Below are 24,210 nucleotides of genomic sequence, written 5' to 3' on the forward strand. Positions count from 1 at the left end.
CGCTCAAGTTGAATTTCAGGCAAACAACGAATCATTTTTGTGGGAAAATGCTCTCAGATACTGTATGGGACAAACACCAAAAAAGTACCCGCTTATCTGAACTTCAAATGTAAACGGGCATCCTGTGTGTCCGCTTACGTTTGAGTGTTTATACTTACACGTGAATATGCTTAGATGTAACTACGTTTACGGACACCTACGCGCTTCTATCTAAATACGTAATAGTGTATATACACACGTTGTATGTTATACACGGTGAATAAGTACGTGTTATACACGATGAATAAGTTCGTTTTCTGGGTTTTTTTCTTTTCTTTTTTCTTTCTTTTTGGCTGAATTGGGCAACCCTGCCTGCAGGGATGCCCTCGCCTCCCCTCGGGCACTACGCAGATCTGGGGAGAATGCCTTTGGCGTTTGCACCCGCGAGGAGGAGAGGGAGAGCGCAGGGCGCGACCTGGGACCTGCGCGCGCCTGTGTCAGCGCGGGTTTTGCGCACCTTGCTGGCGCCCCAGCGAGTGCCTTGTCCTCTCGCCCTCTGGGAACCCCTGGTCCTCTTCCCCCGAAGGAGGCTTGCCCCATGACCCGACCAGGCCCTGCCTGCCAGAGCCTCCGCAGTCTACCGGGGCCGGCGGACCCAGACACTCACTCTCGCCCCTCCCTTCTGAGAACCCAGACCCAGCCTGGGCCCTCCTCACACCTCTGTGCTCACAGCCCCCGGCCTGCAGCCTGCCGACGTCCCCCGCCACGCAGGGGATGCGTGCACGCGTCCAGCTAGGCGGTACCACAGCTCCATCCGTCTTTGTGTCTCCAGCCCCCGCGAATCTAAACCAGTGGGTGAGCAATAAAGGTGTGTGGAAGTGAGCCAGGTCCGCCAGGTGAACGCGGACCCAGGCGGCCAGAGAACCCAGTTTGCGCCAGCCCGGCTCGTACGCAGTTCCACAGGCGACACTGACACGAGGGTCACGCGAGCCTGGGGACGCCGGTTCGGAGGCCGATAACGGGTCCCGAGAGCACCGGAACGCAGTTCACGGCAGGTGCACGCCGCGAGAGCCTTTCCAAACGTGTCCTGCGGGTCGGGTCCTCTGGCCAAGGACCCGCCCAGAGTGGGTCCAGACCCGTGGAGCCGTGGGTGACACCGGTCCGAGGGAAGACTCGGCCCAAGGCCGGTGTCTGAACGTAGAGAGCAATTCCGAGTGCACGATCCACGTGTCGCCGTGGACGCCCACGCGCACCTGCGCGAAGAAGAGAAACCAGCGCTGGGGGGCGGCAGGCGGCGGCCAGAGGAGGGAGGGAGCAGGGTGCGCGCCGCGACCTGGGAGTGTTTGCGTCACCAGATCCTCCCCAGGGGCCAAGGGACACAACCTCCGCCCAGGATGAGTGTGGGCTGGGGCCAGACAGTCGTTCCCAGAGGGTCCCCGCGGATCCGCAATGCCGAGCGGGGCCGGGGAGCGGCCGTGACCTCGGCTCGGTGTCAGTATAGATGGCGCGCCCTCCTCAGAGTCTCACTGGAGCCCCACGGGCGCAAACGGCCCCACCCAATCCCCTCGCCCTGGGACCGCGCCCCTCACCCCTGCTCCCGGCAGCGAGGGCGGACACTCCGCGGACCAGGACGGCTCTTCCCCTGCTCCCGGGGGTCTGAGCGCCCCGCGCACGGAGGAGCCCAGCGCCGGTGGGGGCGGGAGGGCCGCCCGGGGTGTCGGGAAAATGCGGCGTCTGGGGGGTGGGATGGGGTGGGGCGGGGGGAGCAAGGCGTCGGGACGCGGAGCCTGCTTGGCTGCCTGCCCTCGCTCCCGCGCGCCCTCGCCCGCGGCCCCCAAGCTGGCCGAGGGTCGCGGTGCCCATCTCGCCTGCGTCCGGCCCGGGGTAGGCGGCCCAGCGGGCTCCGCAGGGGCGACGCGCGCCAAAAGGCGGCGGGAAGGAGGCGGGGCAGAGCGCGCCCGGGACCCCGACTCGCACGCGGCCAGCTGGGGGGGCGGGGCGCCGGCGGCCACCTCGGCCTCGGCCCGGCCCCGCCGCCCGCGCTCCTCCCGCCGCGCTGAGCGGCCCGCGCTGCCTTCCCGCCCGGCCGGCGGCGCCAGGCGCTAACTTCCGCGGCCGCCCCTGCCCGCGGCGCCTCCCCTCCGCGCGCGCATATAACCCGCCTGGGCCGCCCGTGCCCGCCGTGCACCCACTGCCGGGCCGGCTCCGGCGTCGATGCCCCCGGGCTCCGACTGCATCAGGTAGGAAGCGCCGCGAGCCCGCGCGAGGGGGCCTGGGCGTGGCGCCGCGCGGCCTGCGGGGGCCGGAGCGCGGGGCTGGGGGGCACACGGGCTCAGAAGCTAGGGGTTGCGAGGAGGGGGCGAGCGTGCGGGAGCTGGGAGAGAGGATGACGTGGGGCACCCCTCCGGGGTCCGACCGGCCCCTGGGACGCCGCGCGGGTGGCAGGGAAGTGGCCGGAGTTCAGCCCGCGAGGAGATGGGGGGAGGGGGGGGCCTGCCAGCAGTGGCTCTGGGGGGAGGAACAGCGTCGCTGGGAATCCCGGAGGGCCTACCTCCAGCTGACCCCTCTCCACCCCAGCGTCTGAGGGGAGGCTCCGAAGGTGACGGGGAAGAGGCCGGGTCGGAGTGCAGGTGCCGATGGAAGTTGGTGAGCGTCCCTGTCGCTGACAAGCTCCTCCCCGCCGGTGCCCTCTCGCTCCGTCTGCACCCAAGAGGGCTGTAGAAATCCGGCCGCGTTACTCCCCACTTCCCCGAGGCTGAGACCCAGTGCTCCCCTGGACCCCGGCGCTGGGCGTGACCACCAAGCCACATCCATGGGGCCAGTCACTAAAGAGCCAGGGTTCCAGAGAGACATCTCCAGGTGGTTCCGAGCTGGCCAAGGGTGCCTGGTCTGTTTTCTGAGCCTGTTTCAGGAGGAGCAGAGTCAGGCCCCCGGCCCACCCTGGGGAAGCAGCTCCTCTGCCCTGGCTCCCTGGCTCCCTACCCTCCTTCCCTCGCATCCACTGTCCTTTCAGCCTTTGGAGGGAGGGAGCTATCGTTACCTTCTTACTCAGCTTGCATTTTTGTCTGGTCCCTAACCGGATATGCAGAAAGTGTGCACATGGCGACATAAATAGACGGGTGACAGGTAGACCATTGTCAACCAGCAAGGGACCAGGGAGACAGTGCATGGTTAACTTCTGACTGGAGGTCAATCGGTCCCAACGATTGTTTATTAAATCACTGGACATTTGGGAACCGTTAGCACAATGGTTTGGTTCTGTTTGCTCTCGTTGTTGCTGTTTATTTGTATAGACTTCATAATCACCTTTGGAAGAAGAGGAGTACAGAAATGTATCGCATTCCCGGGCTGGGGTCTACTGTTAGGTCCAGCCACCCATCTTTTGATTTACCCATTAAAGATAAAAAGGCATTGCATTGAGAACAATTTGAGATTTTGCAACATGCAGATTCACGGATTGTGTGTGTGATTTTAAAAATAAGAGGCTGCGGGGCTGTGCCTGCTCAGCGGCCTGTCGGCCGGGGCTGCCGCAGGTGAGCTGGCCCGGCAGCTGGCACTTGTAGATTGTCCGCAGTGCTTATGCCCTACTCGCTGTCTTTCTAGTGAAGGCCATGGGGAACAGGGTCGTCTCCAATTTCTGAAGGGTAGCCCATGGGAAGGCCAGTCTGAGACAGAGATTAAGCAGGGGGATGTGGAAGTCAGAATGCTGGGGTTCGAATCCCCTCTCCCCAATTACAAGGCAATGCCTGTCTTTCACGAAGTGGCTCAAAAGTGATGGCGGATGGTTCCAGGTGCCGCTGCCCAGCTGGGAGAGCCAGGAGCCGGGGCGTGGGGGCAGCTCTGGGGCGGCCAGCAGGTCTCCCCTGGGAGGGAATGGAGTGGCTGGCATCCAGGCAGGAATCTGCCCAGGGCTTGGGCGGAGGCTGATGGCCCCAGTCAGGGGCACTGCCTCCAGGATGCCTCGGTTCGGGATTTATTTATAGAGTATGCCCCACCCACATCTGGGAGTGGATTTGTAACATTGAGCACAGGCGAAGACACAGCTAGGGTGGAGGTGGAGAGCCTGAGGACATAGGGAGAGAGGCAGACATTCACCCCCCGGGTTCTGATACCTGAAAGGGAACCATCTCATCTCATGGGTGGGAGGGTGGGTGGGGGCGGCATGTTCATCCACGTGGGAGACAGTTTCGAGGGGAATTTACCCTTTAGATACTTGTATGAAAGACGTCACTTAACATGAAGTAAAATAAAATAAAATAAAATAAAATAAGATAAGATAAAATAAAATATAAAATAAAATATAAAATACAAAATATAAAATAAAATAACAATAAAATAAAACAAAATAAAATGTAAAGTATAAAATAAAAAATAAAATAAAATATAAAATATAAAATAAAATAAAAAAGATAAAATAAAATATAAAATAAAATAAAAAACATAAAATAAAACATAAAATAAAATATAAAATATAAAATAAAATAGGGCGCCTGGGTGGCTCAGTCGGTTAAGCGTCCGACTTCGGCTCAGGTCGTGATCTCACGGTTCATGGGTTCGAGCCCCGCGTAGGGCTCTGTGCTGATAGCTCAGAGCCTGGAGCCTGTTTCAGATTCTGTGTCTCCCTCTCTCTCTGCCCCTCCCCCACTTGCACTCTGTCTCTCTCTCTCTCAAAAACAAATAAAAATTTTAAAAAATTTAAAAAATAAAAAAATAAAAAAATAAAATAAAATATAAAATAAAATAAAAAATAAGATAAAATAAAATATAAAATAAAGCATAAAATAAAATATAAAATAAAATATAAAAACAAAATACAAAATAAAATATGAAATAAAACAAAATATAAAATAAAATATAAAATAACAAAATAAAACATAAAATAAAATATAAAATAAAATAAAATAAAAAATAAGATAAAATAAAATATAAAATAAAGCATAAAATAAAATATAAAAACAAAATACAAAATAAAATAGAAAATAAAACAAAATATAAAATAAAATATAAAATAAAATAACAAAATAAAACATAAAATAAAATATAAAATAAAATAAAATAAAAAATAAGATAAAATAAAATATAAAATAAAGCATAAAATAAAATATAAAAACAAAATACAAAATAAAATAGAAAATAAAACAAAATATAAAATAAAATAGAAAATAAAATAAAATAACAAAATAAAACATAAAATAAAATATAAACTAAAACAGAATAAAATGAGGGGGGGAAAAAAGACGTCGCCCACACGGTGAACCTCCGGTTTGCCAGAAAGGCAGAAACATTTTCCAAGTGGGTTTCTTCCGTCCGGCCCCCATGAAAGGGGAACGTATGCCTTTATTTCCCAGTTTGGGTATTTCTGTGGGAGTGACGAGTCAATGTTTTTAAAACATGTCACGTTCTCATGTATCACCTTCATAGAGCAGGAAAGGGGAAAGGAGCAGATGGCATCTCCCTGGCCACCCTAGGGGTCTTCTCTCCAGGTGGGACCGGCTTTCTTATGGACCGGTTCCCCCTCCCCCTCCCCGCCTACCCCTGCCGAGTGCGTCCAGGTCCTGCCCGGATTTCTTTCACAAACGCAGAGGACACATCAAAACACACAACCACGTCTCCTTGACAAGTTGCCTCTGAAGCAAGTTACGCGGGACGCCTGGCAAGTCCTTTCCTTGTGTGTTAGGTAGAGGAAGGTGGATTCTGGTTTCTAGAAAAGTTCCCTCTGCTCGCTGGGCTTCAAGTTAAAGACACGTCATGGCCAGGTGGGCTCCAAGAGACAAGCACAAGTGGTTATAAACTTTCCATGTGTCCCCCCTGTCGCCCACCCCCCCACCGCCCCACCTCTGCCCACTCTGACCAGGATTCCTTAGCAGAGCAGACATTTGCTCATCAAAAGTGCTTTCTTTTCCGGGACACGCTGCCCTAAATCAGAGACCCAAAGAGAAAAAAAAAAAAAAACTTCAGCCAAACAAGTCTTGGTTGGACACCTGTGATAATACCTAACATCGAGCGGTGGCTCAAGCTGGGACTGAGCTGAATGCTCGGTACATTCTTTCCCTGTACTCCTCACAGCCCGCAGACTGGGTGCTCGCTTACAGAGGGGAGGTGGAGATGTCGAGACTCGGCGCTTGCCCAAGGTTACAAACAGCAGGGTGCAGGAGTCGGGGCTCCAGGGCAGAGAGCTCAGCCGGGACTGGAGCCGCGGGGCTCCGCCACCCGTGCGGCGACCTCAGGGCACCGCCCGACCCTGGTGCTGCGGGACCATCTAAACCGGAATGTAGGGATGCTGTGACCTGCGGTGGGGAAAGACGAAACCTTTCTTTGTATCATTTCTGCAGCATGAATTTCAGCATCCCGTCCGATTGTGGACGTGACAGCAAACCCCTATTTTAGTGGCGCCTGTGACTTTTTCTGTGAGAGGAATCACCGATGTTTTCACCGTGCATCACAGTGGCCGTAGAAATTGAAAAATTTCGTTTCTGCTTGTCACCAAGTTGAAATGAGGAGTTATGAGACCCGCGGTGGGACCTTGTCATTTCATGCGTAAAGAAACACGTCCAGATTTAAGTCACAAATTTTCGTTTTGATAGCTGTGGTGGTTTTCTGGAGCACCGACCGTAACAGATTACAGAGACTGGGCGGCTTAAACAACAGAAACTTACTCTCTCTGGGTCTGGGGGCCAGAAGTCTCAAATCAGGGTGTGGCTGTGACTGCTTGGCGGGGGGGGGGGGGGGGGGGGGGGGGGGACAGGGGGGCAGAGCCTGAGAGGGCCGTCCTGATCTAGGTGAGTTCCCAGGGTGTTCATGTGTATGGGAGCTGTGGGCCCGCCTGCCTCCCCGTCTCCCTAGGGAGGCCCTAGCCTTTCCCTCCTGTGAGCTGCCCACGAGAACTCACCTGGGATCCCCGGAGGGCAGGATTCCCCAGGGAAGGCTGGTCCAGCCCCCTCCCGCCCTCACCAGGCAGGCACAGAACACCTGGGCACTGCCCGTCCGGCCGTTCCAGCAGCCAGGGTGCGGGGCCCGAGCGCGCAGGGCCAGGCTGGGAACCCGGTGCAGCCAGGGACATCTCTCCTTTGTGATCCTGCTCAGAGTGGCTGCGTGCAGGAAGTTCCTGTCCCTGATGCCCGCCCAGCACCAGCTGGTGAATCGCTCCCTGTGGCCCTGGATGCCTGTGGGGAGGGGGCAGGGGCTGTAATTGCTCACCTGCTGCTCCGAGGTGCCAAGCCCTGGGGGAGGGGGCGGACATCTGGGGAAGCCTCTGGCTAATTGGGCAGGTGGCTTCTTCCTGGGGGAGGTGGGGGGGGGGGGTTGCACCGGTTCCTTTAAAATGGGCAGGGAGGATGTCCCCTCACCCCTCCTGCCCCGTCTCCTGGGATTTTAGAGGTGACTTCCTGGGTTCTGTTTCCTCCATTGGTCTGCACCACAGGAGCAAGATGCAGAGGTGTGGCTTCTGAGGCTCACCTGGGCCGTGCACACTCTGGCGGGGCTGGGTGGGGGCGGGCGGAGGGGGAGGGACGGGTCCTGGCGTGGGTCCTGCCCTCCCGCCAAGCGACGCCGAGTAGAGGGGGCGTGAGGATTGTGGGCCACCCGCCACAGAGACAGGCGTCACTTTTGCAGAGGTGGCAGCCGTCACGAGGGAAAGCTCCTAAGTGTGGGCGCACAGTTAAATAAACAGACCCGAACGGTGCTTCCCCAGACCGCGTGCTCTGGCACCTGCCCTATGCAAATGTGGGTCTGCGTTAGGGAGCGCGTGAGGGCCACTAGGCATTGGGGTGTAAATCGAGGCCGCTCCACGTCGAACCGCTGTGATCCGCACCGTCTCAACTGCCCGCTCCCTCTTCCTGGCCGTTTTCTGCTTCCCGCTGGCCCCGACCACCAGCAAAACCCCGTAATTAGGCATCTCTTGTCGGGTTTTTTTTCTTTCGGAGGAAGGCAAGCCTCAACTTGCTTCTGGGTTCTTAATTTTTGATCAGGGATGCTCCTTGACTAATTATTTGGCAGTAATGAGGGAGGAGGCATCGAGGGGGGGACGTCTCCCTGAGCTTTCAGACCAAGCCGTAAATGTAAGGATGAGGCATTTGGTAAACAGGACGCTAATTGGATTAATGCGAAATAATGAGTTCTAGTGAAAATAACAGAAAAGACGATTGTAAGATTGAGGTCAAGGTAATTCCAAGAACACTGTCCAAACCTCCCTCTGGTCGATTTGATCTCTGAAAATATTTAGAATAAGACAAAGAGTCTACTCTCCACGGTGAGTAGGAGAGTAATTTCTGGACAGCATGTTTTATTTATTTTTTTTTTAATTTTTTTTTAACGTTTATTTATTTTTGAGACAGAGAGAGACACAGCATGAACGGGGGAGGGGCAGAGAGAACGGGGGAGGGGCAGAGAGAGAAGGAGACACAGAATCGGAAGCAGGCTCCAGGCTCTGAGCCATCAGCCCAGAGCCTGACTCGGGGCTCGAACTCGCGGACGGCGAGATGGTGACCTGAGCCGAAGTGGGACGCTTCACCGACTGAGCCACCCAGGCGCCCCTGGACAGCATGTTTTAAAACAAGAAAGGCTCAAGGGGAGTGGCACGGGGTAAAGGGCTGGGAACCCTGGCCGGCTGCTTTTCCAGAGTTTCCGGGACTGTCTGGCCCCAGATCAGTGTGAGTGACCAGCAGAGCTTGAGTTACTGACTTTCTCCTTCTTCCAGTCGCTGTAGTGAAAACCCCTCCGTTTGCTTTGTCTCTCCAACTCCCTTCTCTGGCGGCCAGGACAGCCCTGCCAAATCCAAGAGGCCGGGTATGGACCAGTGCTTTGCCCTTTGTGACCTTTCAAATTTCATGCTATTCAAAGGCATTCCATTGACGAGAGTTCTTGATGGTAAAAGGTGACAAAATCATGGTGAGGGTGGCCCTGCTTAGGAACCGGCTAGAAGGGGGCTCAAATCCACCCCAGATGTGCTACTTAGTCATGTGATCTTGCAAAGCTTGGCTTTTGTAGGATGAGAGGAAGAAATGTCTTCCCAGAAACACTGTGGTCCCAGAGCGCCGCCCACAGTCCCTCATCTGGGCCCCTCATCTGGGTGTCATACTGGGGGCCACTGGTGTTTCAGAATTCAGATTAAAGGAAGAATACTTTAGAAGAGTAGCACAGTACCTGCATCTTGTATTAAAAAATTTTTTGAATGTTAATTTATTTTTGAGAGAGAGAGAGAGAGACAGAGCGTGAGTGGGGGAGGGGCAGAGAGAGAGGGAGACACAGAATCTGAAGCAGGCTCCAGGTTCTGAGCTGTCAGCACAGAGCCCGACATGGGGCTTGAACTCACGGACCGTGAGATCATGACCTGAGCTGAAGTCGGACGCTCAACCGACTGAGCCACCCAGGCCCCACCACCCATGAATCTTGTATTTTAGAAACACCACCAAGGGGTTCGATGGAAACACCCTGCAGTCCGGCTCTCCCCCGTTCCTGCAGCAGAGTGCCAATGAACGTTTACACTGAGTGGGTTTAGAGTTTGCATCTGCCCAGCGGAGTCAGCCCCAGATGGAGGGAAAGAACTCCCAGTTTTCTGAGCTCTCCGGATTCCCAAAAACGTACGGAAGTGAGGCTAGGCTGTATTCCACTGAAGACTTAATTTGCGCATTCATTCATGGCTCGTGTGTGAGGGGGTGCCCACCCTTTCCCTGCAGGGTCTGAGCAGGCAGGTGGGGGCCACACCCAGGACCCACCAGACCTTGGCACCCTGCCGAGGGCCTGGGAGTGGGCTTTGCTTATGGGGGTGGGGGGTGTGGGGATGGGTCTTGACAGTGGGATGGGGTGGGGGGACAGCTGGGGGGCAAGAGAGCCCGTCCCCACGGCTCCAGCAAGCCCCTTCCCTCGACGTTTGGAAACCTGCACTCAGGAGGGCGGGTGGTCGGACACCTGATGCTCAGGAGACAGGAGCCCAGTGACGGCCTTGAACCGTGAAAAACAGAAACAGACACGGGAAGTACGCGTGCCGCCCGGGTGCGCCTGGAGGAGGCGGCTCGGTCACGCGATTTGTGCGGGGTTTATTTCCAGCCTCTAACCGCCCCACGTTGGAGAAGTCACGCGACCTCCGCGCCTCCCTTTCCTGGGCTGTAAGATGGGGTCAGTAGTTTTTCTCGTGGGGCTGATGTGAGGGCCTGGGACTAGGGCCTGTAAGACACTCAACACGGTCCCCGTGCAGAGAAAGCCGGGTGTCAGGCTGGAGCAGAAGGCGTCCCGGCCTGTGCGCTGCCTTGTGGCCGCTGTTTCGCTTTCGAGCACGTTTCCGGGGTCTCGTCCTTGCGAAGCAGGGGTGGCTGGTAAACGTGAGGGAGCAGGAGGCGCAGAGGCGAGGGAGGAAGGGCGGCTGAGCAAACAGCCACCAAGGTCCCCCCGCCCGACCGCAGAGAGGCGCGCCCTGTGTCTCCCCTGCAGAAGCGGGACCTTCCAACTCAGGAATGAGTAAATGCCGACCCTGGGCCTTCTCCTGGAAGAGTGAGGGCCCCCCAGGCACCCGTGTCCTAAGGCCCCAGACCTCTGGTCATGTTATTCACGTGGCCAAAGGGACAGTGACTCAGTCGGGGACCTGGAGGTGGTGATGACCCTGGAGCGTCCAGCTAGGCCCATGGCATCACACAGGTCCCTGTAACATAGAGGCTGGAGGGTCGGGGACAGAGGGGGCCGTGGCCGTGGAAGCAGAGGCTGCAGGCGTGGGCTCTGAATCTGCAGGAAGGGGCCTCGAGCCGAGGGACATGAGCACCCTGGCCGCTGGAAGAGGCCGGAAGTAGGAGGAAGCAGCCCTGCCACCATCTTGATTTTAGGCCCACGAGACTCCCCACACTCCGGGCTCCGGAACCCTGAGAGAGTGCGCGTGTGGCCACACGGACGGAGCCTCGGGTGACGTCCTGCTCTCATCCTGCTCGAAAGACACCCAGGCCCTGGGCCAAGGTTCACACCTGGACCTCGCTAATGAACATCGGGCCCTGGCCTAGGCAAGAGCGTCCCGGGAAGGGCTTTCCAACAGGGTCTTGTGGTGGCAGGAAGTTGTGTAGGAATGCTCGTCCGGCTCCCCACTGAGCACCCCAAGCTGGTGGCCGTTCTCACTGCCTCGACTGTGTCCAGAGGCCCGTCTGACACCATCACTCAGGGCCACCCACCCGCCTTTGGTCTCAGACAGGGCCGTCGGGGGCTGTGGCAAGGGTTCTGTGAGCCCTAAGTGTTCAGGGCTGTGTGTCCACCACCCAGCTCAGAAGGCAGGGCCCCAGCCTCCCGAGTCAGGCCGTCCGTCTCTCTACAGGGGATGGGCTGGGAAGGAGGGCGTGCCAGGAGGTCACCCCCACAGGAGCCCTGGTGATGAGATCTCAGGCCATGAGATCTCATGGGCCGGGTGGGGAGGGACCCCCCCAGGGTCGCATGGCTTCAATGAGGGCCGCTTCCCAGACGTGCAGGTCACGGCACCTACCTGCTGTGGTCAACAGCCGGCCGTGGGCAGCCTGGCATTGCCCGCTGGCTGCTTTGCCTCTTTTCCAGGACCAGGGAACACCTCCCTCCCGCCACCACCCACTGTCCCTGCGTGGCCACGATGCCTCACACCTGCAGGCGTGTGCACACGCACACAGGACTCCCGCAGCCCCATCCCACGCCTGACACACGGGCTGCACACGGACGCGGGCTATTCTGCAGAAATGTGTCCGTGTTCAGCAGGAGTCGGGGAGCCCACAGCCGCAGGCCGACGCTTCCCCAGGAACAGTCAGGGAGCAGAGCCCCTTGCCCTGGGTGGCCGCCTCCCTCCCCCCCCCCCCGCCCTCCCAGGGAGTCCAGGTGAGAGCACCCTGGCAGCGTCCCTCAGAAGTGTGTGCGTGCGTGTGTGCTGTGTCCCTGAAGGGCGAGGGCTTTGGCTCCCGGGTCGGCCGCATCTTCAGTTTCCATCCAGCCCGGAGACCTTACCCTGCAGGGTACCCTGCCCCCCCGCCGAGGGTTTCTTCCCAGACTCCACAGGGCCGCGGGGTCTGCTCCAGGGGCTCCAGGAAACCACTGCAAACAACGTTCCCCCAACTTGTGTTACGTGAAACTGGATTGGTCTCCTGTTGCCGCTGTAACAAATTACCACAAATTCAGCGGCTTAGAGCCCTGTGGATTTGCTTTCCCCATAGTTCCGGAGGTCAGAAGCCTGAAATCCGTCTTTCTGGGCTAAAATCAAGGTGCAGGCGCGGGGTGCTCCTGGAGGTTCGAGGGGGAGAATGCATCCCTTGACTGTTCCAGCTTCTAGAGGCACCTGCACTTCCTGCCTCGTGGTCCCTTCCTCCCTCTGCAAAGCCAGCAGGTCAGCACCTGTGCACCCCCCTGACCTGCTGCCTCCCTCTAACCAGGACCCTGTGGTTGTACTGGGTCCCCCCGCCCAGGACAAGATGCCTCCGCCCCTGGATATGTCCGTTAATCCTGTCCGCATGGTCCCTTCTCCTGTCAGGTGGTTTGAGCTTTCTATGCTGCTGCCTGTGGTGGGGGAAGGAGGGGCAGTGAGTGGTGACACAGGTTAGGGCCCCAAATCTGGGCTTCCTCAGGGTCCTTCTGGCCAGTTGTTAAAAACATGTGCTTGGAGCGCTATCGACAATAGCCAAACTATGGAAAGAGCCCAAATGTCCGTCGACTGATGAAGGGATAAAGAAAATGTGGTTTATGTATATGGTGGAATATTACTCGCGACCAAAAAGGATGACTTCTTGCCATTTGCAACAACGTGGATGGACCTAGAGTGTATAATGCTAAGTGAAAGAAGTCATACAGAGAAAGGCAGATACCATATGTTTTCACTCCTATGTGGAATTTAAGAAACAAAACATGATCATAGGAGAAGGGAAGGAAAAGCAATATAAAAACAGATACAGAGGCAAATCATGAGAGACTCCTAAATACAGAGAATGAACCGAGGGTTGCTGGCGGGGTGTTGTGGGGGGATGGGCGAGACGGGTGATGGGCATTAAGGAGGACACTTGCTGAGATGAGCACTGGGTGTCATATGTAAGTGATGAGTCACTAAATTCTCCTGACACCATTAATACACTTGATGTTAGCTAACCTGGATTTAAATTAAAAACAGATCAATAAATAAATAACCCCCAAGATCTAGGTGCTAGGAAAAAAAGAAAGAAAGAAAGAAAGAAACACCACGTGCTTGGAAAATCAGAATGCGGTCTCGAGGCCGCGTATTACACTGAATTACCCGATTGCCGTGTGTGTGCGTGTACGTGTGCTCCCACACGTACTGGCAGCACAAAACAGTTGAATATCCACTTCCTGGTTGGACCTAACGGTGAAAAAGGTGGGTCCTTTTTCAATCACCCGCTGCTTAGAATCACCCACTGACACGTCGCGGGTGGAATGTCGTGTGTGTGGAACTCGTTGTAGCTGCCGCGGAGGCCGGGGGTAGGTTCACGGGCTGGTTGCACTGTGCTCTCTGTTTCTGTGTGCGTGTGGAAATTTCTCTGATGAGGACTACAGGGGGACATGAGGGCGTGGCTGACACAGCCCCACTCCGAGCCCAGCTTCCAGCTCTGCTTCCTGCGGCCAGGGGCCTGTCCCCAGGTCGCTGTGCGGAGGGCATGGTGCTGCCCGCCAGCCCCAGGGCTCCCAGCCACGCTCCGCCCCGGCGGCCCCAGGCTCCAGGCCGGCCACGCTGCTTCCTTGGTTCCAATGTCATTGCCTAGGCGACCGGGACGCTGCCTCCACCGCCTGCCTGCCCAGCCACGAGCTGCTTTGGGCCTCCCAGCCGCCTCCGCCTCCGCACGGACCCCAACCCACCCTCGGGGCCCAGGCTCCGCCAAGGTAGGCTTGGGCTCAGCCTGGCTGCCTCTCTCAGGCCTGAGCGTGGGGTCCTGTCCTGGCCTCCCGGCCACACAGCAGCCACCTGCTGCGGGGGGGACAGAGCCCCCTCCCCGCTGCCTTCCACCCGGCACCCAGGAGTGGGGTGCCCTGGGGGCACGGAGGGCAGACAGGGAGGCCGTGTCCGTGGTTCCCCTGATGGGCAAGGAAGACCAACCCCTTCTGGTGGCACTTTGCAGAGCCCTCTGCCCCTGGGGGGCCCTGAGTGACCCAAAGGGCCCCGGGTGGGGGGGGGGCAGGCTGGGTGGGGGCAGAAGCGGCTTCCTTCCGGCTGCCTCCTCCCCTTGGCCTGCTGGGAACTCTCTCTCTCTCCACTTCCTGCCAATGAGGCACGGCCTGCCCAGGCCAGGCATCACCCTCCTTAGCTTCTTGTGTGGCTCAGTCGTGGTCGATAGGTGTGGCCATCCCCGCTGCACAGGCCAGAAAACAGAGGCCCCACACGTGCAGGCCGAAGGCACTGAACCTGTAGCTGGTCGCAGCGCGTGAACCGGCGTGAACCGGCTTGGAAGGGGAGGCGGGACACGTGTCCTCATCCCCCTGCCCCTCTGTCGGCGCGGTCCGTTATGCCATGCGCTCCCAGCTCGTCTGGACCCCGCCAAGGCCTGATTCACCGACCGCCTGCCTCTGGGCTCGCCGGGCCCACGTGTGCCTGCCGGGATGACCTTCTCCTCGAACGTCCCGCTGCGTCCCCGCTAGAGCTGGGCCCTGAATCTTGCTGCCCGTAGTCCACAGGCTCAGGGCCCTTTGTGTGGCCTCCAGAGGGCCCCGTCCCTTTTCCGGCCCACCCTGCTATTCCTGCTGTCCCCGACCTAAAGGCTGCCAGGGCCTGTCCTTGGCCGAGCTCCACCCTGTCGGTGCCCATTCTCCCCGGGCCCCCAAGTTCAATGTCAGCTTGGGAGACCTGCAAACGACAACGGTCATCTGGGCCTTCGCGCACCCTTGTGCTGACGCTGGCCGTGATCCACACCCCTTCACGGCGCCCTTTACACTAGGGGGTAAAAGCTGGTTTATTTGTCTGTCCCCCAATAGAGGGGACCTCCTGGAGAGCAGGGCTGCCTGGTGGGGACGGGAGTGGGCTCGGACCCGGTCTGCGCTTCCCAGCTGTGTGGCCCAGGGCAGGTGACCTACCCTCTCTGTGCTTCTGTGAGAGCGTCTGGAGAGTAGGGGTGCAGCCTGCTTTCCTTCCTCCTGGGTGATTGAGGTCGATAAATACAGAACACCCAGGCTGGAGCTGGGACTGGGCATCGTCGTCAGAAAGATAACCCCCAGGCTGAGGGCGGGGGGGTGGGCAGGGCAGAGCCCGTGGGACAGAGACAGCTCTGTGGAACGCTGATGGATGTTTCTAGAGCGAGTGAGGGATGGCTGGCCGGCTTGGGGGAAGTCACGTGGGATGTGCAGGGGACCTCAGAGCAGGGAGGAACATACTGTGGGAGTCGGACTGAGTGTCGGCAAAGTAGCTGGTGTCAGTGACTTTGTGGGTGGGGGAACCCCAGGCAGTTAGTGCGTTTCCAGGCCCAGAGCAGGCATCCAGAGCGCCGGAGGGTCTGCATGGGGGTTGGGGGACACACCTGAGGGGCATCTCCTTCTAGGAAAGTAGAGGTGTCTAGAGGAGGGTGGCTGGGAGGGATGATGGTTTGGGAACAACCATCCAGGGCACGGTTGAAGGAGCTCACGGGCTTGTCTGGGGAAGAGAAGATTCCAGAGGACAGAGCAGGCGCCTCCAATGATGCCACGCTGGCCTGTGGAAGCGTGACCCCTCGGGGTAGAAACAGGGTCTGGGAGGGGAGGGTTGGAGGAGACAGAGAGGTCAGGGGTGCCTGGCAGCCCCACGGGTGAGAGGCAGTGTCTGGTCACCGGCACGGGGCTCCACGGCCACCCCCTCCTGGTGGTCCCCGAGGTGGAGGTGCACGGTCCCCCGTGCCGGTCACCTGTGCAGACAGGGAGCAGCTGCCACCTCAGTGTGCCGAGCGAACGCTCCCGGGCTCTGGGGATGCAGCAGTGACCGAGCCCCGGGGGAGCTGACATCTAGAGGAGGAAGCAGGGGGCCCGTCCAAGCCGCCGGGGCATTCCAAAGCTTCCTCCTGTGATGGGACACGGGTCTGTCTCAGCCTGCAGGCGCCTCATTCCTGGAGAGACCAGGATGCAGGGCGGGGGTTCTGCTAATGAGTCGGGGACGGGCCAGTGACCGTTGCTACCCCTGGGCCAGGGCCTGGCTTATGCCTCCACTGTCGCCTGCTCTGAGCGACCCCTGGCCGACTGCAACCCACGGCTGTTTCTCGAGCTCCCGGTGTGTCTGGATCACCCTGCAGGCTTCTTCCCACACACTGCAGGAAACAGCGGCTCAGAATGGGCAATACACCTGTCCAGGGTCACACAGCTGCCAAACAGCAGAGGTGGGCTGGCTGGGCGTGGACGGAGGGGGAGACGGAGCAGGGGTGTGGGGCAGTGCCGAGCTGCAGAGCAGGAAATGACGGGACAGGAGCCGTGTGCCTCGGCAGGACCTGCAGGTGTTGGGGGGAAGGACTCCGGCAGATCTGCAGAGGGCAGGGGGGCCCTCGCCGCGGGTGGGGGCTTCGGGGTGCGGGGCAAAGAAAGGGCTGGGCAAGGGGCTTTCCAGGCAGGATACTTGGTGTGCAGGTGGGGTTGCAGGCTGAGGAGGGTCGGGCCAGGTTGAGGGCAGGGGTCATGAGCAAGGTTGCTAGAGCCAGACTGCTGGGTAGGGCTCTCGGCCCCAACTAGCTGTGTGCCCTTGGACGGGTGCCCTCACCTCTCTGTGCGTGTTCCCACATTGATAGTAAAATGAGCCGCAGATCTGCTGGTCTCACAGCACCCCCCCCCCCCCCCGCCTCGGGGATGCCGTGCTGGTTCGCGAGCCTTGGGTGTTTCCGGTTTAGTTCCTCTTCCAGGAGCTGGTCTGCGACAGCCCTTTCCCACGGGGCTGCTGGGGCATCGCCGATCAGCCGAGCCCTTCTCGCAGCCGAGGCCTGAACTCAGCCCCAGGAAGCTTGTGTTACCATTGTTTCCTTCTAGAAGTGCACAAAGCCCACGTGGTCAGAGGGCCTGTCTTACGTGGGTGCAAAGCCAACCCCTAGACTCAAAGCAAAACTTCTGGCAACCTGACTCACAGTTCTCTGGGCGGGCGCAGGTGCCAGGGGAAGGAGGCCGTGGGCCACAACGGAGGCTGGTGGCCGGGGTAAGACGCTGGCAGATGAGAAGGGGCAGGGCCGGGCGGGGGGGGCTCCTGGGGTGGCTCCAGAGTCTCCCCCCACCCCCTTCGAGCGGGCCCCAGCCCAGGAGGGAGAGAGGGCAGCTTAATCGGGTACCTCCAGCTGTTTTCATATTTCACAAGTGCACCCTGGCCCAGGGTGGGGAAGCTAAATTTGTCCCTCCTTCCCAGGGCTTGGTCTCCCCCCAGCGTGGGCAGAGGGGCGTCAGGGAGTGGTCTCCGGGGGACATGAGGCCCCTAGTCATGCCCCCCTCCCTGGGCCCCGCGGGACCCCGTCTCTCCGGGGCGAGGATCTGGCCGGCCCTGTCCTGACCCAGCCTACCCTACCCTGCGTGGCAAGGTCAGCCCAGCTCTCCTGTGGCCACGTGGCCCGGGCCACAGGCAGGGGAGGGGGGCGAAGGTGGCTGCTGCCACCGCCCCCGGCTCCCTGAGGAGGGAGGCACTCCAGCCGGGTCCTCCAGCCAGGCCGCCCCCCACGAGGCCAGGGCCACCCTTGTTGCAGTGGGCGGCAGGAGCAACAGAGGCCTCTTGGCCCCAACCGCCCTGAATGCCCCGAGCGTCCTGCTGGAATTCGGCGGGGCCGCCACCCAGGGAAGGGCGCCATTTCCCAGAGGGGTGGCCTGCCCGCTCCGTCCTCCCCTGACAGCTGCCTGAGCCCTCCACCCAGGTAGGGGGACTTCTGGGTGCCAGAACGTTCTCAGTGCCCTTGAATTGGGGCCACAGGGGTGACTAGAAGGGGTCCAGCCCAGGATGGCCCGGGTCCCCTCCTGCGATGGTCAGTCTGCTGCGTCAGTGTTTACTGGTGGGGGAAGGGGCCTCGTCACGGCCGTTGTGACAGAGCGGAGGAGACGAGTGTTTGTGAGTGGGGGTCAGGATGGAGCTCTTGGGCCTCGTTTCTTAGAACTGAAGGAAGTTGCCCCTCCTGGTGTGTGGGCACCCAGATGGCTGGGGTTGGGGGGGTGCGGGCCCCGTGTCGGCCCTGTCTCGGGGCTCTATAGGCGGCTGGGACTGCCGTTCCCACGCGTGGGATGCCTCTGTTTGCGGGGGCCTCGCAGGGGCCCCAGTTTTTCAGATGTGGCGTTGGAGCCTGGGGCAGGCAGCGGGGACAGGCAAGCAACCCTCCCTGACTAGCAAGGCTGTCCTGTGGCCACATAGCCGAGGGGTGCTCCCCACCTGCCAGTGACGGGGCAGAATGAGGGGCATCCTGGCTAGGAGTCAGGGAGGACAGATGCTTCCTAAGGAGGCTGGGGTCTGGCCTGGCCTAGGAGGATACAGGTGGGGTGGGGGCCACGTGGGGACAGGATGGGGTCATAGATGGGCCACATGCAGATAGGGTGGGGGCCATAGAGGGGACCCGTGGGGACGGGGGGGGCCGTGGAGGAGACACGTGGGGACGGGGTGGGGGCCGTGGAGGGGACATGTGGGGACAGGTAGGGACAGAGAGGGGACAGGGTAGAGGTCAGGGAGGGGACACAGGGGACAAGGCAGGGGGCATGGAGGGGACAGGGTAGCAGGCAGGGAGGGGACGCGTGGGGACTGGCTGTGACAGGTGGTGTGAATGCCCAGAGGCCCTGTCCAGGGCGTGGCCAGCAGCACCTAGAAGCAGTGGTGTGGCCCGTGTCTCCCCTGCGCGCTGACCTCTGGGCCTGTGGGTTCTCCGCTGTGAGGGGCTGCGTGTTCTGTGCGATGTTGGGGAGCACCCCTGCCCCCGCTCCCAGAAGTGACTAAAAATGAAAATATCAGTAGATGCCAGGTCTCCCTGGTGAGAAAACCCGTGAGTCACATCGAGAGGCTGAAAGCAGGGAGGGTGGCGCCCCCGCTCGAGTGAGCTGGGGTTGAGGGCCCACCCCGCACGCCCTGTACCCAAAACCTGGATCCACCCACGTGGCCCCTGGATCCTCGAGGGCGCGGGCATTTCCGTCCAGGGCGGCTGGCTCCGTGCGAGACGCTCGTCGACACTTTACAACTCCGTTACCGCCCGAGAGCGTTTCTCACACCCCCCCATACACATGTGGTTTTTAAGATGATTTGCAGCGTTTGCGAAAGCAATTTCCATTAGGTCCGAGAGCCCGTTTCTGTGGTGGACGTGGTCCCAAATTTAAGGCTTGGGCCTTCGGGGGTCACCGGGGACCCTTTGCAGGGAGAGGTTTTGGCGTCGATTTCTTTCTCTCACCTCTGCTGTCCGTGGCCGAAATGCTGCCGTGGGGATAGGGAAGACCATGCCCCTGCCCCTGCCCCTGCCCCTGTCCCTGTCCCGTGGAGAGAGGAGCGGGGCCCACGGGGTCCTGGGAGGCCCCCCGGGGAGGGGCCTGCGTCTCTGCAGCCCCGATCCTCGCCCGACATCACCATATCCTCACACCCTGGCAGGCGCCCCGGCACCGACAGGGACCGGTCTGCAGCTCCGTGGGCTCATGGTCCAGGGGGCCTGGGGTTAGGGCCACCAGCTCTGGGGAGTTTCCCAGGGAAATTGGAAATCGCGGAGCACCGTGGCTTCCTGGCTCCAGCCCCATGCGTCCGCTGAGCAGGGCAGGTCAGGCTTCCGGACCTTCCTTTTGCCGGTGAAACACCTGAGCGGAAGTCACCGGGGGAGGCCAGTGGCCGTCGTCGGGGCGGACGCTGAAGGGCCCTCGGGACTGGGTGAGCAGGGCCTGGGGGATGCTCTCCCCGCCAGGGTCTGTCTCAGAGGCGTGGTGAACCCCGGGAGCTAAAAATGCAGGGTTCTGAGCCCCCTCCGCGGGAGCCCCTTGGAGAAGGCTCGGTCTGTGTGTCTGTCTGCCATGGACACGCGGTGGGCGGAGTCCCACGACGCGTGGTCCTTGGCGTCCGCCTCTCTCACTCACCACGACGTTCTCAAGGCCCGTGGCCGCTGCAGCGGGTGTCCACGCTTCCTTGTGCGGAATAACACCGCGCTGTGTGGACGGACCGTGTCTATCCATTCATCTGTCCTGCACACTCGAGCCGCTGGCATCTTTTGGCTCCTGGGGTCAGTGCGGCCGTGAAGGGGGGCCTGCAAGGTCTTCCTGACCGTTTGCTGGGTGCCGTCAGCCAAACGGTTTCCATCTCTGGGCTTGGACGGTCCGTCTGCAAAACGAACAGAGTGGGTGAGTCGAGCCTCGTGTCGGCACACACTACCCACACCGAGAGGCCGCTCCGGCCGGTCCCCGCTCCCCCGTGGGGAGCGGGTGAGGCGGGTTTCTGCCCAGCCTCGGCTGGGCGGCCGGCTCCGCAGCCAGGCAGCTGGCGCTGTTCTGCCTCCTACCAAACCCGCCCCATCCCGACCTCACCTCCGCTGGGCTTTGGACAGCTCAGCTCAGGGTGGGAGTGACCTCCCCAGAATAGGAGGCATGCAAGTCAGCACTCCCCAGCCTTGCTAAACCCCTTGTGGGGAGAGCGTGCGCCGGAGGCGTGCGTGCGGTCAGGGGTGACTAACTTAATCTTGAACTCTGAGGGGACCACTCCGTCGTCCTTGTGCGTAGGGCTGTGCTGTACGACCTCAGCAGCTCACTGAATTTCTCTGAGCCCGTGGGAGAGTTGGTTTGGGGCCCGTGCTTTCTAAGCTGCCTGCCCCGGGCCATCCTGTTTGGCCGGGCTTCGCCCGGGGGCCTCCTTTCGCCAGGGCCCGGCCCCCGAGGCGGCCCCGCTGGCTCGTGCCACTGCGCCAGAGACCAGCGGCCCGGCACGTGGCGGTCCCGGGAGGGGGCCACAGACCTCCACCAGCGCCCGCCTACCTGGGGACATGGTGACAGATTGCGGGTGTGCCCTCCCTCCCCCAAAGGCTCTGGGCAGGTCTGGGCCTGCCCGCTTGGTCACTGCCAGGCAGACGGTGGCCAGGCTGATTCTCACGGCCCTCTGCCAAGGACCCGGAGGCAGGCCCGGGGAGGCACCACCGTGGCCCGGGTGGGGCGGCGGGCAGGGTGGCCTCTGGTGTCCCTGCCCCTCCCCGCAGGGGGACAGAGGACGGGGGCCCCAGCTGTGCCGGGCCTGGGCAAGGCCATGGCGGGGTGGGGGCTGGATGTGGACGCTCTCAGGAGAGGAAGCTCTGGGGACAAAGGCCGGTGTGGCCGGGCATCTCCTGTGACAGAAGAGCACCATGCAGCGGTCCTGCTGCTGTGACAGCTTCACAGCCATGGCCTTGGGCTGCCTCGTGGGGTCCGAGTTGCTTTTGTGTCCAGCCGGGGGGGGGGGGGGTGCGGGGAGGACCCTGTCTCAGAGGCGGACGGCTGTCTCAATGTGCTGCAGCCTTGGGGCACAGCAGGACTCAAGCCCGGGGCTCTGCTCCAGCCTCTGGGCGTGCCCGGCACATGCCCTTCCCGAGAGGGAGTGGCCTGGGATCTGAGCCGTCCTCGTGTCCCGGGGCATCGGGATCCCCCAAACCCGGCTTGAGCCCCGAAGGCCAAACCCGGAGACACAGCTCAGAGCAATGGTGACCACACCCGTCGGGGCCTTATTGCGGTCCGGGCACAGCCCACTGTATGCAGCACCTGTCTGTTCCCCAGCTCCCACGGGGCCCTGCGGCAGCCTCCCGAGAGGGTGCCGTGGTCACCCCCACCCCGTAGGTGGCAGCTCTGAGAAGCCCCTGCCGTGCCAGGCACCGCCCGGCCCCCCAACCTGGGTCTGGAGTCAGGCCCGCCCGTCTGCAAGGCCGGACCCGGGCCCGGAAAGCGGAGGACGGACGGGGGGGTGCGAAGGGGTGCCCTGCCTTCGGCGGCGTCTGCATCGGTGTCACGGGCCCTGCCCAGACCCCACGGATGCTGAAGGAGGGCGGGGGCCGGCCTTCCCAAGCACCCACTGTCCTTCTTCCCTCCTCGCAGAGCCAGCTGCCCTCCGGGCCGGGTGCGGGGAAGATGTCCCAGCCCACTGCCGCCGCCGATGAGGGGGCCACGTTCGAGCACCTGTGGAGATCCCTGTGAGTACCTCCTCCGGCCGCCCAGGGCCGGACTCGGGCAGGGCGAGGCTCGGGGGGCTTTCTCCTGGGGGTGCGGCGTCCAAAGTCTGGGCTCTTTCCTCCAGCCAGCACTCCTGGGCCAGGGGGGTCCAGGGGACAGAGCTCACGTGTGGCCACACACCCCAGGCACAGACACTAGCCCTGGTGAGGCCGGCAGAGGAGAGAGGGGGAGCAGAGGAGACAGGCGATGGGGTGAAGGGCTCCTGCGGGCAGGACGGGTGTAGGCCTAGCGCACGAGCTCGGGGCCTGGGTGCCCCGGGGCTGACGGCTCTGTTTCCCTCTTCCCAGGGAACCAGACAGCACCTACTTTGACCTTCCCCAGCCAAGCCAGGGAAATAACGCGGTGGTGAGCGGCTCAGGGGCCAGCATGGATGTCTTACACTTACAGGGCATGACCGCGCCCGTCATGGTGAGTGGGGCGGCTGTCTGCGGGGGGTCTCAGGACGGGGGCGGTAAGTGTGGACTGTTCTGTCTTGGGAGCTTGCAGAACCGGGACACTGGTGCTCAGGAGTACAGCTTCCTCGGTAGGCTCGTGAGGACATTTCAGTTTCAAAATAGAAAACGTATCAGCTCATGAGACTGTTAATCCACGGGCAGGAACGGATTCAGGCATGGCTGGATCCAGGCGTAGGAATGGCTGGATTTAGGTGGTGCAACAGCCTCTGCGTCTCCTGCCCTGCTCTCTCCATGATGGTGCCAGGCTCCAGCAGCACCTCCACCCCCTCTCTGCCACTGAGGCCCGGACACCCTGCTGCGGTGTCTCGGGTCCTACCGCTCTTGCGTTCCTCTTGGCAAGAAGGCAGGGCTGTGCTAACTGGGTGGTGGCCGCGTCCCTTCTTCTTTCTCTGGCCACCCGCTGCAAGGCACTGGTGCACCAGAAGGAGGTTGCAGAATGCAAGAAGGGGGTGTGAGGACCCCTGGCCCCCGGGGAGATCTAGTGACGCCTGCTGTCCCCACCACATGCCTGGTGGTTGCCGGCCCCCCCCAGGTTGCTACATACCCCCAGACGGCAGCGGTGCTGGTCCCTGGCCTCTCTGCGGCCAAGTGCCTGTCTCAGGGCACCAGCACCAGGCCGAGAGCCTGGGCCCAGGAAGGAGGCGGTGCTGGGAGCTCTAGAGGCCAGGAGGACCTGGCCCCCATTCCCTAAAGCCCCTGTCCAGAAGTTGGAGCCCCTCACCCCAACACACACCCGTCTGAGGCACCTTGAGCATCCGGCAGATAGCGAGGGCCGTGTGGGCTCCAGTGAGCGTGTGAACGAGCCACGGCGAGGCTGGGGTGGGGACATGGGGCAGGAGGGTCCCCTGAGTCCTCTGTCGTGTCCGTCGAAGCCACTGGGCTGGCCACTGGCCCACATGCGACTTGGGCCGTTGCAGCCGGGGGGTCGGGGTACGGCAGGCAGGGGGCCCCCGTGACATCCATTCCCTTGAGGAACCTTTCACGCTGGATCTGAGAAAGCTGACTGTCCGGCCCGGCCTCCTGCTCGGGGACACCATCACAGTGAAGGCAGCCCGCCTGCCTTCCACACCTGTTTGTTCCCATTTTACAGGCGGGGAAACTGAGGCAGGTGCTGGCAAAGGGTGGGTCTCGATGGGCTGGGGCAGAGTCATCCTGGACCAGGACGCAAAAACGCGAGCTCTGTCCTGTCCCCCCAGAACCTTCCCTGTTCTACCAGCTGCTCCCCAGGGGCCAAGGGTCCTGACCCCTCGCCTCCCAGGACCCCCTCCTGGACCTCAGTGTCCTCCCCAGCATCTCAGTAGGGCTGCCGTCGGCTGGCTGCGTCTGGGGCACTCACCTGGGGGAGGCCCGCAGGCATCTCCCCACGAGCCGGTGCTGTGGCTGGACCAGCCCTTCTTTGTTTGACAACAGCAGGACCCATGTCATTGCTCTCAGGGCTGGAGGGTTCGAGGCGGGCCCGGGCCACGCAGCCAGGTGGCAGGTAGAGAGAGAAAGAGACAGTGCAGACTGGAGGTTCTGCCTTTATGGGGGTGGGGGTGCGGGCCTGGGTTTCGTGGGCTCACTCTTTACTGGTGAATTTAAAATACAAAGGCAGATTTAAAGCTCAGGAAGGGGAAAGCAGGGTCACTCGATGGTCAGTTTCTAGATCACTCAGGGCTTTCTCAAAGGGGAGCTGCGTCGCAGGGGTGGCCTGGCCCTTCCTCGAGCTGGGCGGCTGGCCGCACGTTTATTCCAG

The 24,210-nt window shown here is 60.5% G+C and overlaps 2 protein-coding genes across 5 annotated transcripts in view; one reads left to right on the plus strand and one right to left on the minus strand.

Moving 5' to 3' along the window:
* Positions 1-11: 11 nt before the first annotated feature.
* LOC123379425 lies at positions 12-7,873 on the minus strand. Its single transcript, XM_045034867.1, has 5 exons — positions 7,790-7,873; positions 7,435-7,459; positions 6,869-7,199; positions 2,531-2,881; positions 12-1,232 (listed from the first exon to the last, which is right to left on the minus strand). Exons 1-5 carry the CDS (start codon positions 7,871-7,873, stop codon positions 692-694), a joined length of 1,332 nt encoding a protein of 443 aa, XP_044890802.1. The 3' UTR covers positions 12-691.
* The window catches only part of TP73 (tumor protein p73), a 60,682-nt gene continuing 38,542 nt past the window's right edge, over positions 2,071-24,210 (plus strand). Inside the window, exons 1-3 of one of the 4 annotated variants that reach the window (XM_023258003.2) lie at positions 2,071-2,219; positions 21,886-21,980; positions 22,308-22,428. In XM_023258003.2, the coding sequence (XP_023113771.2) occupies positions 21,919-21,980; positions 22,308-22,428 (183 nt within the window). In that variant the 5' untranslated portion in view covers positions 2,071-2,219; positions 21,886-21,918. Of the gene's footprint in view, positions 2,220-2,585; positions 2,626-13,704; positions 13,792-16,955; positions 17,042-21,885; positions 21,981-22,307; positions 22,429-24,210 lie in introns of those variants that run through there. The other 3 variants (XM_045034971.1, XM_019836037.2, XM_003989443.5) reach the window with 3 other exon arrangements.

The sequence above is a fragment of the Felis catus genome, chromosome C1 (assembly GCF_018350175.1).
Source record: "Felis catus isolate Fca126 chromosome C1, F.catus_Fca126_mat1.0, whole genome shotgun sequence".
NCBI lineage: Eukaryota > Metazoa > Chordata > Mammalia > Carnivora > Felidae > Felis > Felis catus.